General features: G+C 40.9%; 1 protein-coding gene across 2 annotated transcripts in view; it reads left to right on the top strand.

Annotated features, from left to right (window-relative positions):
- Positions 1 to 497: 497 nt before the first annotated feature.
- LOC129725657 (grpE protein homolog, mitochondrial) overlaps positions 498 to 13,940 on the top strand; it is a 151,284-nt gene continuing 137,841 nt past the window's right edge. Inside the window, exons 1-3 of one of the 2 annotated variants that reach the window (XM_055681714.1) lie at positions 498 to 757; positions 845 to 1,022; positions 1,081 to 1,242. In XM_055681714.1, coding sequence (XP_055537689.1) covers positions 699 to 757; positions 845 to 1,022; positions 1,081 to 1,242 — 399 coding nt within the window. In that variant the 5' untranslated portion in view covers positions 498 to 698. The remainder of the gene's footprint in view (positions 758 to 844; positions 1,023 to 1,080; positions 1,243 to 13,940) is intronic. The other variant, XM_055681713.1, reaches the window with a different exon arrangement.

Below are 13,940 nucleotides of genomic sequence, written 5' to 3'. Positions count from 1 at the left end.
CAACATTGCCGGTTGGCGGTTTTTTCCAAGGGAATGGTAGCCTTCAAGCGTTACGAACATCTATTTCTGTACCGTTTGTCCCAAAACTACTTTTTCTGCTGTCACAGTTTGCTTCACTTTGCTTTGGGACACAATAAATGTACTAAATATCACTTAGAATATCACATACCATGTGAAAACCTTAAGAAATTGCTCAAAACTGTCTGATATGCTATCAACAATTGCAGTCAACATTTAGCCGGTTTGCCCGAATCAACATAAGATAAGGGTGAACTGCCCATTTTTCGGGTGCCAGTGCCAGTGATGTTGGTAACGCGTCAAATGTATGGTAGCTGACAGCGATGCCATTCCCGTGATTTATTCATCACTTCTCTCTCTCTCTCTCTCTCTCTCTCTCTCTCTCTCTCTCTCTCTCTCTCTCTCTCTCTCTCTGAGTATCTCTATTCGGGTTATTCGCGTTGAAAGGGATTTTGAAGGCTGTTCGCACCTACGTGAACACTCATATGTAATAGTCAAAATGCGCGTGATGACAAAAGCAAAAATATTTCCCTCCTTCTTTTTCGCATGCAAACAAATATCAGCAACACCGTCAACGCGAATTTAAAAAGTTGTTTTGTTACCGGGTTAAAACGAAAGCTTAAATTTAAACCATTATTCTACAATTCACAAAACTAACACTTATCAAAGCGACATCCAATATGCAAACAATATTCAAGCTGACAGCGGCAGCACCGATATACATACAAAATTTAATTAGGTAAGTAATTTATTTACAATATTGAAATGATGATGTAATCAACTACCAAAAACGTGCTTGTTTTTTTTTTATATAAACTGCAAATAGCCCAACAAGCCAGTTCCGATGTGCTACAGTGGTGTCTAAGTTTTATAAAACAAGACACTATGCTAATGAAGCTTCCGAAAAAGACGAACTGCAGGAAAATGAAAAGAAATTGACAATTGAACTCGAAACTTCGAGGAAAGAGATCCAATCGCTTAATAATAAAATAAGTGAGCTTGAAGTAACGTCGGTTCACAAATGTTAATGCATTCATTTTCATTAATATATATTCTCTTTAGGATAAGTATAAAAGAGCTCTTGCAGATGGAGAAAACATGCGACGTCGTTTGACAAAGCAGATTGAAGATGCAAAGCTATTTGGTATTCAAGGATTTTGTAAGGATCTTCTCGAAGTAGCGGATATATTAGGACATGCAACTGAAGCTGTACCAAAAGAAGAGGTAAGTCATAAATAGTTTATTATTTTGTGTGGCCAATCACAAATAACGAGTTCTCAATGTTTGGTGTGTTTTTCTTTAATTTAAAATAGTTTATTTGACACGGCACGATCAATTTATGTTTAACTGAGCCAAGTACATTTTTTTTATTCTAAATTAGCAGGGAAAGAGGGAGGCACATTTTTTATATCTCGCGGTCGACTACGAGCTAGTGGGGATTTATAGTGAGAGGAGGGGAGTTACAATTTTGATTTTAACTATATTGAGTTACAGGATTTATTTATTTGTACATGGCTAAAGCGGGTATTACACGAAGCAAATATTTGCTATTTTTGGTACGGATTTTATTTTGCGCAAATAAAATTCGTACCAAAAATAGCAAATGTTTGCTTCGTCTAATACCTGCTTAAGCAGTGATGTTCCATTTGAGCAGTTTTGGTCTGAGGTGTCTGCGTGAACATGAAGATGCCGAGTCTTCGATTTAGTGTCTCCAGCATGGTGTATCATTTTCATTCAGTTTATAACGGGAATTGTAATCTAACAAATAGATAAAAAAAAAATCAAATTTTAATTCCAGCATTTTTTATAAACCCGTATAGCTGTGTCATGTACTGGAGATCACCGCTTCCCAGAATGTCTCTAACGGGTACGTTCGGTTGTTTTCCTCGGGCCCGAAGGGAATCTATAAGCTCGGACCTAACACCACAGTATTCGGTACACGACCAAACAACAAACGCAGTGATTACTGTCTACAAACCCTATATGAAAGAGATGCGCGTTTAACGTATAGTGATTGGACACAAGTCTTGACATCACGCGAATGAAGTCCCGACCTACATCCAACCCCTTGAACCATGCTTTAGTCGATACCTTAGGAAAAATGGAATGTAGCCACCGTCCTTGTTCATCTGAGTTCCATGATAATTGCCAACTGACGCAAAATGCTATAAAATTCATCATAAGCAATTGGTCTTACATAAATATCGCCATCAATAGCACCCACCTTAGCTAAAGCGTCAGCCTTTTCATTGCCCGGAATGGAACAATGAGAAGGGACCCACGCTAAGGTAACCCGGTAATTTTTATCTGTTAAAGCACTTAAAAACCGCCGTATTTTCCCCAGGAAATACGGGGTGTGCTTCACAGTCTTCATCGATCGCAGAGCCTCAATGGCACTGAGACTGTCTGTGAAGATGAAGTAGTGGTCTATGGGCAGGGTTTCGATGATCCCAAGAGAGTACTGAATAGCAGCAAGTTCTGCGACGTACACGAAAGCAGGAGCATCGAGTTTGTAAGAGGCGGTAAAATTTGCATGACACCGAAGCCAGTGGACTCATCTAGATTAGATCCGTCAGTGTAAAACCTTTTATCATAACTAACATGTTTAAACTTATTGGAAAAAATCTTAGGGATCTCTTGTGGTCGCAATTGATCCGGGATACCAATAATGTCTTTTTTTCATGGTGGTTTCGAAGAATATAGCATTGTCAGAAGTACCTAAAAGTGCGACATTGGAGGAAACGTATGAAGAAGGGTTAATATCTTGAGCCATATAGTCAAAATATAAAGTCATAAATCTGGATTGAGAATGAAGGACAACCAACCTCTCGAAATTTTCAATTACTAATGAGTTCATAACTGTGCATCGGATTAGCAACCGGTAAGAGAGATTCCAAAAGCGATGTTTCAACGGAAGAATACCCGCTAGCACTTCAAGACTCATCGTATGGGTCGACTGCATGCAGCCTAAGGCAATACGCAAACAACGATATTGTATTCGCTCCAGTTTGATCAAATGTGTGTTTGCTGCGGAGCGGAAGCAGAAATACCCGTACTCAATTACAGACAATATCGTTGTTTGGTAAAGCCTCAGAAGGTCTGCTGGGTGAGCACCCCACCAGGTTCCGGTAATCGTACGAAGAAAATTAAGCCTCTGTTGGCATTTTCGTGTTAGATACCTAATATGACAAGCCCAGGTGCATTTAGAGTCGAACCAGACCCCGAGATATTTAGCGACTAAAACCTGAGTGATCGTTTTACCCGTTAGTAGGAGCTGCAGCTGAGCTGGGTTATGCTTCCTAGAAAAAACGACCAGATCAGTTTTCTCCGGAGAGAATTCGATACCCAGCTTAAGAGCCCATTCAGACAAATTGTCTAAGGTATCTTGCAATGGTCCTTGCAAATCGCTAGCCTCGCACCAGTAATGGATACAATGCTATCGTCTGCAAGTTGCCTTAGCGTGCATGAATTTGCAAGACATTCATCGATGTCATTGACGTAAAAATTATATAAGAGAGGACTTAAACATGAGCCCTGGGGAAGGCCCATGAAACTAATTCGGGAAGTTGTCGAATCGCCATGTGAGAAATACATATGCTTTTCTGACAACAAATTGAGCAAACAGTTATTCAAATTTGGTGAAAGTCCCTGCGAATGAAGTTTCTCGCTTAAAACTTCTACAGAGACAGAGTCAAAAGCCCCCTTAATATCCAAGAACGCAGAAGCCATTTGCTCTTTTCGAGCAAATGCGAGTTGAATTTCAGTAGAAAGCAACGCTAGGCAATCGTTCGTCTCTTTGCCCCGGCGAAAGCCAAATTGAGTATCTGAAAGTAAACCGTTTGTTTCGACCCATTTGTCTAACCGTAAGAGGATCATATTCTCCATTAATTTCCGGAGGCAAGAGAGCATCGCAATCGGCCTATATGAATTGTGATCAGAGGCAGGTTTCCCGGGTTTTCGAATAGCAATGACTTTTACCTCCCTCCAGTCGTGCGGAACAATATTTAACTCAAGAAACTTGTTGAACAAATTCAACAAGCGTCTTATTCTATCTAACCCTGGAACCTTATTGTTGCACGACAGGAGAGCCATTGAAAATTCCAACATCGAAAATGGAGGCTCTTCCGTAGTTACTAGAAACGCGTCGCGAAAGGTTTTCTGTTCCGGTACAAAGTCCGGACAGACCTTTTTGGCAAAATCGAGTATACAGCGATCTGAATACTCCTCACTCTCATTCGAAACGTCACGGTTCCGCATGCGCCTGGCGGTATCCCAAAGGGTGCTCATCGCTGTTTCCCTCGACAACGCGTTTACAAACCGCCGCCAGTATCCGCGTTTTTTCGCTTTCATCAAGCTCTTCATCTGCCTGTCGAGTGCCTCGTACCTTCGAAGCAGCTTAACAGAGCCGTACTTTCGGTAGTCCTTATACGCCGAGGACCTTCGCGCGTACAGTTCAGAGTACACTTTGTCCCACCATTTGGTAGGAGGACGCTGTTTAATCGTGATCCCGGGTATCGGTTTCGTCTGAGCTTGAGTCGCGGCGTCGATGATCAAGCCAGAAAGGAGCGCGTATTCTTCCTCCGGAGGAAGTTCCTCGTAAGACTCGATGGATTCCGCAATAATCGTCTCATAAGACTTCCAATCAATATTACGTGTAAGGTCGTATGAAATATTGATTGGATCCGGGGGAGTCGAACTATTAGCAATTGAAATAACGATTGGAAGATGATCACTACCGTGGGGATCATTGATTACTTTCCACTGGCAATCTAACGCTAGTGATGTCGAGGAAAGGGATAGGTCAAGCACGCTTTCACGTGCTGGAGGATTAGGTACACGTGTCGCTTCCCCAGTATTCAAAAGTGTCATATTGAAGTCGTCGATCAAAATGCAAATTAAAGAAAATCGGTTGTCGTCGTACAGCGACCCCCATAGCGAACAGTGAGAGTTAAAATCTCCCAATATCTAAAAAGGCGCGGGAAGCAATTCTGCTGTATCAGAAAGTTGCCTCTGGTCAATCCGCACGGATGAAGGAATATATATCGAAGCAAGGCAAAAGTCTTTTCCATTCATAATCGTTTGAATGGCAACGACTTCAATATTCGAGATCGAGGGGAGGTCGACTCTAAAAAAAGAATAGCACTTTTTGATCCCTAAAAGTACCCCTCCTCCGTGTGAGTCGAAATTAAGTTGATCGTTTGAATTGAGAAAAGTTTCACAGAGCGCAAACGCGTCACAGTTGTGTGTGTTTATCAAATCAGAAAATAGATCGAATTTGGGGATGATACTTCTGCAATTCCACTGTAATACAGTGATAAAATTGCTAACCTCTTTCGACGTATTTGTCATCGAAAGATATGATAGCTGAAATGAGAGGCCAAGTTGCTGCTAGTTGCTCCAAAAAGGTTTTCACTGTGGGCAGGAGGGCAAGAAGAATATTTTGAAGGGGATCTGGTATGTTGCATGTTTTAAATATCCAATCCACAATATCAGAGAATTTTATAAACCCTGTTTCTTTCCTATTTTCTGATCGAGCAATGGGTGCACGAGGGGTTTTTGGTGCCCCAGGAAACGGTGGGTACTCCTGGTTTGAATTGAAATTAAAACCAGGAGGTACTTGCTTCGGTTTTTTTTTCACTACTTCCTTTTTGTGTTGGCTTATTGGTCATTCCGCTAGGGGATATCTTACGACCTTTGCGAGAAAGATTAGGAGAGTTAATAATTCTCCTCTTCCTTGATCCTTCTGGCATGGCATAAGAACACCCTTCAACGGGATCGTCAGATGTACCTTCATCGGTTGGTAAAAAGGAAAAGATGTTTCCTGTCGAGGGTGGCTCAGCCCTCTTAAGCATTTCTGCAAAAGAGCGCTTTGATCGTTCCTTGAGGGAACGCTTAATTTTTTCCTTGCGCTTTTTGTACGCGGGACACGCCGAAAGGTCATGCCGAGTTCCTTCACAGTAAAGACACTTCAGTATCCTCACTGCAAGCGGTCTCAGCATGATTGCCTCCGCACTTGCTGCAGCGTGCCTTGTTGCAGCAGTAGGTGGCTGTATGACCTAACTGCTTGCAGTTTTGGCAATGCATGACCCGCGGTACGAACAGGCGTACAGGCAGACGAACCCTGTCCAAAGAGATGTAGTTCGGCAGTGCGGATCCGGCGAATGTTACACGGAAGGAATCCGAAGGGAGGAATTTCTTCTTCCCTTCTTCGATGGATACTGAATGCAATTGCTTGACATCCAGTATCTTTACATTTTGAATCAGGGGGTTCTTGAAACAACCAACCCCGTGACGCAAAATGTCATCGACCGTGAGGTTTCCTTCGGTAACCACACCGTCGACCTCCACGTCCTTGGCAGGGATGTACACGCGGTACTCTCTCGTGAAGAGCTCGTAGCTAGCAATTGCATTTGTTTGCTTCAAGCTACTCACGACAACTCGCAGTTTGTTCGGTCTAACCTTAATAATTTCGGTTACGTCCGAAAACTGTTTTGTCAGGTCCTTGCCGATTTGTATTATATTAAGAGGCTTCTTAATGGGCCTGAAAAAAACTATGAACGGACCTTTCGAAGCATCTGGGTTAGCTTTCACCCGTATTTCCGGCACCCTTACAGGGCTAGTGTACCATCCCACAAGGGAAGATAGAGAGGAATTGATGGGTGAGATTTCAATCTCCTCCCCATTTGTTTCCACATCTAGGAAAAGTCCCACCTGCACGTTGTCCATTTTTGCGGGAGCGTTACGCTCTACCGCACACAAACGATAATTATCCGAATATACGGGGGATCAAATAATTGGTATTAAATAAAAAAAACAATTTTTCAAGTTAAGATGGATCAAATGAAAAAAAAAGACAATCGTATTGGGGACGAAAAATAATAATAATTATAATAATAATAATGATAACAATTATAATAATAATGATAATACCCTACCCATGGGTGGTGGACTTGACGGTGATCTGTCAAGCGTATTTCCTAACACAATTTTTGATTAGACAACTAATAATATAAATAATTTTTTATTTTATTTTTTCATGCCCAGCTGAATAATATAAATAATAATAATATAGTAATAACATAATAGTAACAACTCAATATTCAATAATCACCATAATAGCATTCGTTTGTATTTTTTCCCTATGTTTGATTACGCTTGACTTATCACACCGCTGGTTTTAGTCTCGCATGACCTAACAAAACTAAATACTGGCGGGGTCGGTAGGGCTTAAGCGAGGTTTATACTAACCCTAACATTACTAACAAAACCTCGTGACTGACGTCCATCCATTGCACTCATAGATATAAAGTAGCATTACTAACCCTTCTAATTTCTCTCACAACTACTACTACTACTCATATCATTTTTCCATATATATACATGTGTGTATGCATATATGCATAAGTCTGTACACGTGTTTTTTTACTAAATATGTATCAGCTAACTGCGCGAATTTCTTTATTCCCATATGTCAATCCCAGTTATAATTAACTTTTGTTAATTTCGGTATACCAATGCCCCATGCATTGAGCGTCGACAGCTGTCTGGCGTTTCTTTCTTGCTTGCGTCGTGAGTTGCGGGGTCGTTTCTTTATTCCAGGGGCGGATGTGCACTGACCCAGTGGAATAAAGAAATTCGTTATCAGTTGTACGTTTTTCCTTTTTTTCTGCTAGAATGACTCTCATGCGTCTATGGGTGGTTAAAGGGTTTAAAATATGTTGACAGTGTAATTGTGGATGTGTGTTGACTGTTCTGTTTGGTTTTGTTGTTAATCCACTCCCTTCTCTCTTTTTTTTCTCGTTCTGTGGCTGCGAGATGAAAATTCACGCAGTAGAACAACGAAAAGAACCAGGTACGTGACATAGGGCAGGAACGCGAACGGTCTTGCATGGGACATATCAAGAGGAGCGATCGAGGACAGATGACGGCATGAATAAAGGTAACAGACGTGAGGAGGAACGACCAAGAACACGAGGAAGACTGCCGACATGAGTACCGACGGTTGGATGGCTTGGAAAGGTATAGCCAACACTACTGTGGTATGTGAGGTAAAATCGGTAATATGAACCGGTGATAAACAGGTACGTTCTCCATTCAAATCATATATTTACCGTTGCAACCTCCAGTCCAGAGTAAGTTTGTGCCATCTGTGGCTTCGGTCTTGTCAGGTTGAATTGCTCCTGGAGGTTTTGACCTTACATTCATTATATAACTTGGGCCTAGTGCAACAGTAACCAATAAAACAATCCGAAACCAAACTTGGAATCTTTCAGATAGCCGTAAGGCTGCAGTGTCGAAGTAAGCAACATGGCTACGTTCGTCTGTAATGCTGTCAGATTCCGCTCAAAAGTCCCAGCCTTAGATTCTAGCGTATTAACGCTACAGTTAGGCATATAAAAAAAAATATAATAATAATGATAACAGAAATAAAAATTATAATTATAAAGCGAATACTTCACCGAACGTCTAGGTCTTTTGCCTACACGACCTGATGGCTGCTAGTTGGATCAATCAGGAAGAGTGTCTCAGCAAAACAAACAATGCCGACATCGAATGATCCCGTTTTGTATCACGGTGGTCTTATTTGCGCGCGGCCTTGTAGATGAGACTTGTAGTTGAATCCACTCACTCGGCCGTATGGAAATCCGTGCTGCTAGCGGGGTACCAGCGGTGCGAGGAAATGTTTTTGCTGCTATGATTCCAGCTGCGTGACCGGACCGGCCACTGGCGGGGTAGTCTGCCAGTGGGCAAAAGGTGCTTCTGCTGATAGTTAGACTGCAGGCTATTGTTGTCGCACAGGACACTGCACAAGAACGAACCGATAAAACAATACCCGTCGAACGACAACTCGTGTGCCGTATTGTTATATTTCGAATTAACCGGAGTAAAACAATTTGCGTCTGTTCGAAACGAAAGCAAGGCAACGAATGATGTTTGGTGTGTAAAAGGAACTGCTCTAATTTGTTGTCAAGAAAAGGGAAATAATCTTATAGCTAAAGCGATCATTACACGAAACAAGTGTTTACTTGAAATGGCCTGGCTCGTGTAAAAATTTCTGCTTTTTCTAGAGTTTTATACAATTTCTTTTCAACCTATCATTTTAAACATTTCTATTTCAGTTCCAAACTTTTTTATACACCACATTTTTCTTTTTCCATCAGGAGCTAAATTTGAGGGGGGACCCTACTCTGTAAGATCGAAAAATAAATTTTCGTAATTTTTTTTCGGATGTTTAGAGTAAAGTGACGTGTTCGAGTATTCTGGCTATTGATCATGGTATAATTTGGAGATATATTTTACATGTCTTGGATACAAATATAGTGAGTAACTCTCACTGAGTATTACCATTCAGCTCAATTTTGAAGTAATAAACCGTACTTTCAAGTTTGCATTTGTTGAATAAACTCCGAGTAGCATGCAAAGCAGCTTCTAAACCGAACTAGAAAGTTCACATTAAGTTCGGATAGGTCGCTAACAGAGCGCTATTCAGGTTGAAAAGAACACTTCAAAAAACTTAACCCTTTATAAGGCAGTGGCAACTATATTGCCACCAACAATTTTATTAGAATATTGTTTTCAAATTTGACTTAACCAAAGGCTTCTACAGGTGTTTTAGAACACTTCAGTTTTTTCTAGGACTGCTAGAAGTGTATAATATTGATTTTGGAATCATTTTTATGTCAACAAAGCGCGATTTTAGACTGTCTTCAGGATATTGATTTTTGATTTGGAGAAAATCCAGCAAATTGGGAAGTTTTTCACCAGGAACTTTCTATTCAGGACATACTGTGTTAAGCCTGTAGTACACCTTTTGTCTAATGGTCAAATATTTGACCTTCTGACATAATGTTCAAATTTATTTGACATCTTGGTTGTTGTTTGCCCGGGTTTGCCCCATGTTAAAATTGGAGAGTGACAAATAATTATCTTTGACCAAATTTTTATCTGTCAAAAACAGGCTTTAGACTATGCAGTTTGTTCGTCAAAATACATGGTTTATTGGACGACAAATTTCAATTTTTTCCTAAAAATCTTTTCTGGCTCCCACTCGAAAAACCCTTTACTTTGATCTTTTCCATGCAAAATAAATGAAGTCCTACTGCTACATTTTAATTATTAAACTGAGGAAATAAATCGATCGAATGTCATACGAAATGCTTATGAAATTTGTGATAATTTGCTAATTATACGATGAAAAGAATACGTTAATAGTGCTTTCAATAACCAGTATTTATTATACGATCTCAACTGCTCTTAGTCTGTCAAGTGTGTGTCCTGTGGTTCTATCGTACCTGTATTGACATTAAGTTAGCCCAGTGATTGCTCTTACTCACGGACTACCACATCTTCCTTTTTCTATAATTTTGTTAAGTCTCTTACAGTACAAAATCTTTAAACTTATCTGGGACCCGGCGAGCACGTCGCTCTTTAGCTATAGAAGTATCCTTCTGTTGATCGTCTACATCAAAACCTTTGAAACCCAATCCATCTTCATCCTCTGAATCTGGTCCCACTATTTCTTTGGAGATCGCTTGAGAGGTAACTTCCTGGTCCTGCGTTTTTTCTGGTGTTTCCCTTGGGTCGTTAATCTTCTTCACGTGAGCAACGTTGCGATCGAAAACTCTTCCGTTGTCTTGATCCTCGATTCTTACTCTTGCTCCAGAACGATTGACAACCTTGAACTTTATTGGACTAAATGTTGTTGTAAGTTTGTTGCCTGGAACAAGATTTCGCATAAGAACTGTATCTCCCACCTCGACTGATGAATCCACTGCTTTTCTTCTCAAATCTTCATGCTCTTTCTACTTTGCTTTCAGTATTCTATCGCGATCGCTGTATTCAGTGCTAGGTAGTGCGGCTTCGACATCTTCAAGCGATGGTATTTTTGATCTGATAGTTCTGCCGTAGCAAAGTTCCGTTGGCGTCTTACCCGTCGATGAGTGTGCTGCCGCTATTCGCATAACAGTCCTATGTAGAAGTTCTATGTTTTCTTATTTTTTGCGGATATGGGTCCATTCTGGCATGCTCTACAAGAGTAGACATTGAAATCGAGGTTGTGGGAATCAAACCTTACTTTTCTAATGGTTATTCTTAAAAAAACATGCCAAAATGGACCCATTTTCGCAAAATTTACATAGGATTCGCAACTTTTACAAAGGACTATTATGCGAATAGCGGCAGTGTGGTGTTGTGTAGTACATAACGAGGTAGTCTTGTGAATCCTGCTTCCAATCACGGTTTAGCGAGTGACTTATCTGTAGGTGCTTCAATAGAGATCGGTTTTGCCGCTCAACTAAACCGTTCTCTTGCGGCCAATACGGCGTCGAATGATTTAATGCAATTCTTTTATTTCGGCAGTAGGTTTCTAGTTCTTTTCCGACAAATTGCCTCGCATTGTCAAGCGTTATTGTACGTGGGTATCCAAGTCGAGTAAAAATGCGGTCAAGACGTGCCACGGTGTCTTTAGCTGTTATTTTATACATAATTTCCACTTCTTTGTATCGACTAAAATAGTCCACGATGACAAGTAGGTTTTCGCCTGATGGAAGTGGACCCATAAAATCTATGGCCACGTCAACCCATGGCTTTTCAGGCATCATTCTAAGCGACATTTGGATCGGTTTACCAGGTAACCCAACTAATTGACACCCTTCTTCTTGACATATGCCGTGACATCTGCATCCATCCGGGGCCACCACACTCTATCCCGCAACCTACGCTTCATCAAGGATTCACCAGGATGTCCTTCATGTGACAGATCTAGCATCCTCTTCCGCAATCGTTCTGGTATAACCAGTTTACTTACACGTACTAAAAGGTCCCCAACAAGTCCTCATTCGGTTCGAAACGGCTCAAATGGTTTAACCTCCTGCCGCGTCCATGAACCCGATCGCAACGCCTCAACCACCAGCTGTAGCTGTTGGTCCGTTTCTACCATGCCCTCAATTTCTCCAACATCCACAGCTACCGATTCCGTGACCGCCAGAATGAGAAACTTGCTGTCCTTTCCGAATTCTACTGCGTTATCCTCTTCCACTAGTCGAGAAAACGAATCTGCGATGTTGCTTGAGCCCTTTCTATATTTAACAACGAATGTGAAAGACACCCATCGTTCTATCCTAGCGCATGGTCTAGAATACGGCGAGAAAATTACTTCTAGGGGTTTGTGGTCGGTTTCTCATTCGAACTTTCGACCAATTAGGTAAACGGACAATCGTTCTACTGCCCAAACGATTGCCAGAGCTTCGCGCTCCGTCTGGCAGTATCTTTTCTCTGTTGCAGTGAGGCTTTAACTAGCGTAGCAGATAATACGAGGATCATCATCATTGATGCCTTCAAACTGAACAAGTACTGCGCCTAAAGCTACTGGAGACGCATCCGTGATCACCCTTGTTCGCAAAGAATTGTCGAAGAAATGTAATGTTCGAATATCGCTAATTATCTCTTTCAATCTCTCAAACGACTGTTGATGACACTCATGCCAATGGAACTGTTTGATGGATTGCGTCTAGGGTTTGCAATATTCCCGGAAATGGATTTCCCGGGAAACGGGAATGCAAAATCTCATTTCCCGGGAATTCCCGGGAACCGGGAATGGAAAAAAAAATCTTAGCAAAAATGAGATTTCAAACAAAGTTTATTAATAAAACGTATCAAACAATCGTTTACAATTTCAGTATCAATTCGCATGAAAAACGGATTAAAAAACAAAACTTATTCAAGTTTACTCCAGAAATTCATGATGGATTTTTGTAGCAAATGTTAGCAGAAGAGTAGGTTTCAGGGTTTTTATGCCGTCGAACAATCGCCTCAGATTCGCTGACAATTTTTCGTCAGGCCCAAATAATGTAATTCCCATTTGTAAAACATTGCTTAAGATCGCTGAATCTCCGCTGGTGTCTGATATTTAGAATACTTCTAAATCACCGATTCCAGCTCTTGCTACATTTCGTTAGAAACTGAAGGGTCCAATACTTTTAGTTTGTTGAAGATAAAGCTGAGTGTTTGCCAGGCAGGATTTAGAGCATTCGAATGCCTACGTAATTAATGTGAAATCGCGGCCACGATCCAAGATACACTGACTGAGTTTTATTAATTCATTTATTACTGGTAGCATTGATTTACGGGTTTCAATTTTTTTTTATCAATTTACAGGCTTCAAAATTTCAAATTTCAAAAAGACATTAGACGAAGAAAATATTTCTTAATTTTTTGTTTACTGAATAAGACAGTATATATTTTTGTCAAAAAATTTAAGCAAATAATTTGATATTACACGGCAAGCAAATGTTGATCGTCATTTCAAGCAAATATTTGCTTCGTATAATGCACACTTTGAAGCTGCTTTACACTTCTACGACGTAAGTTTCGTGTTTTGATACGATATTTAGTTTTATTGCAATATTGTATGGAAAATTTTTCGAGAAGCTCGGGAATCCCGGGATCCCGGGAATCAATATTTCTATTCCCGGGATCCGGGAATCCCGGGAAAAGGTAGTTCCCGGGAAATCGTTCCCGGGATTGCAAACCCTAAATGCGTCAACCCTCGCAGTGGAGCGGTAACTGTGGCTAGGTTTGGTATGAACCGCCCAAAATACGTCACCAGCCCGAGGAAACTGCGAACCTCCTCAGCAGTTTTCGGTGCCCGAAATTTTTGCAGAGCTACTATTTTACTTGAAGTTGGTCGTATGCCTTTCTCCGAGATGACATGTCCCAGAAATTCAATTTCCGTAGTCTTAAAGATGCACTTCGTGTGATTCAACAACACTTCTTTTTCCTCAAGTGTTGCTAAAACCTGTTGCAATGCATTGTCGTGCTCTTCTTATGTTTTCCCATATATAACGATGTCGTCAATATAATTGATCGGGTTTTCGCAACCCGCCAAGATCTGTTCTAATGCCTTCTGAAACATTTCAGGCGCG

The sequence above is a fragment of the Wyeomyia smithii genome, chromosome 2 (assembly GCF_029784165.1).
Source record: "Wyeomyia smithii strain HCP4-BCI-WySm-NY-G18 chromosome 2, ASM2978416v1, whole genome shotgun sequence".
Taxonomy (NCBI): domain Eukaryota; kingdom Metazoa; phylum Arthropoda; class Insecta; order Diptera; family Culicidae; genus Wyeomyia; species Wyeomyia smithii.
Note: the sequence above shows the minus strand (reverse complement) of the source record. Positions and strands in the feature narration are given on the sequence as shown.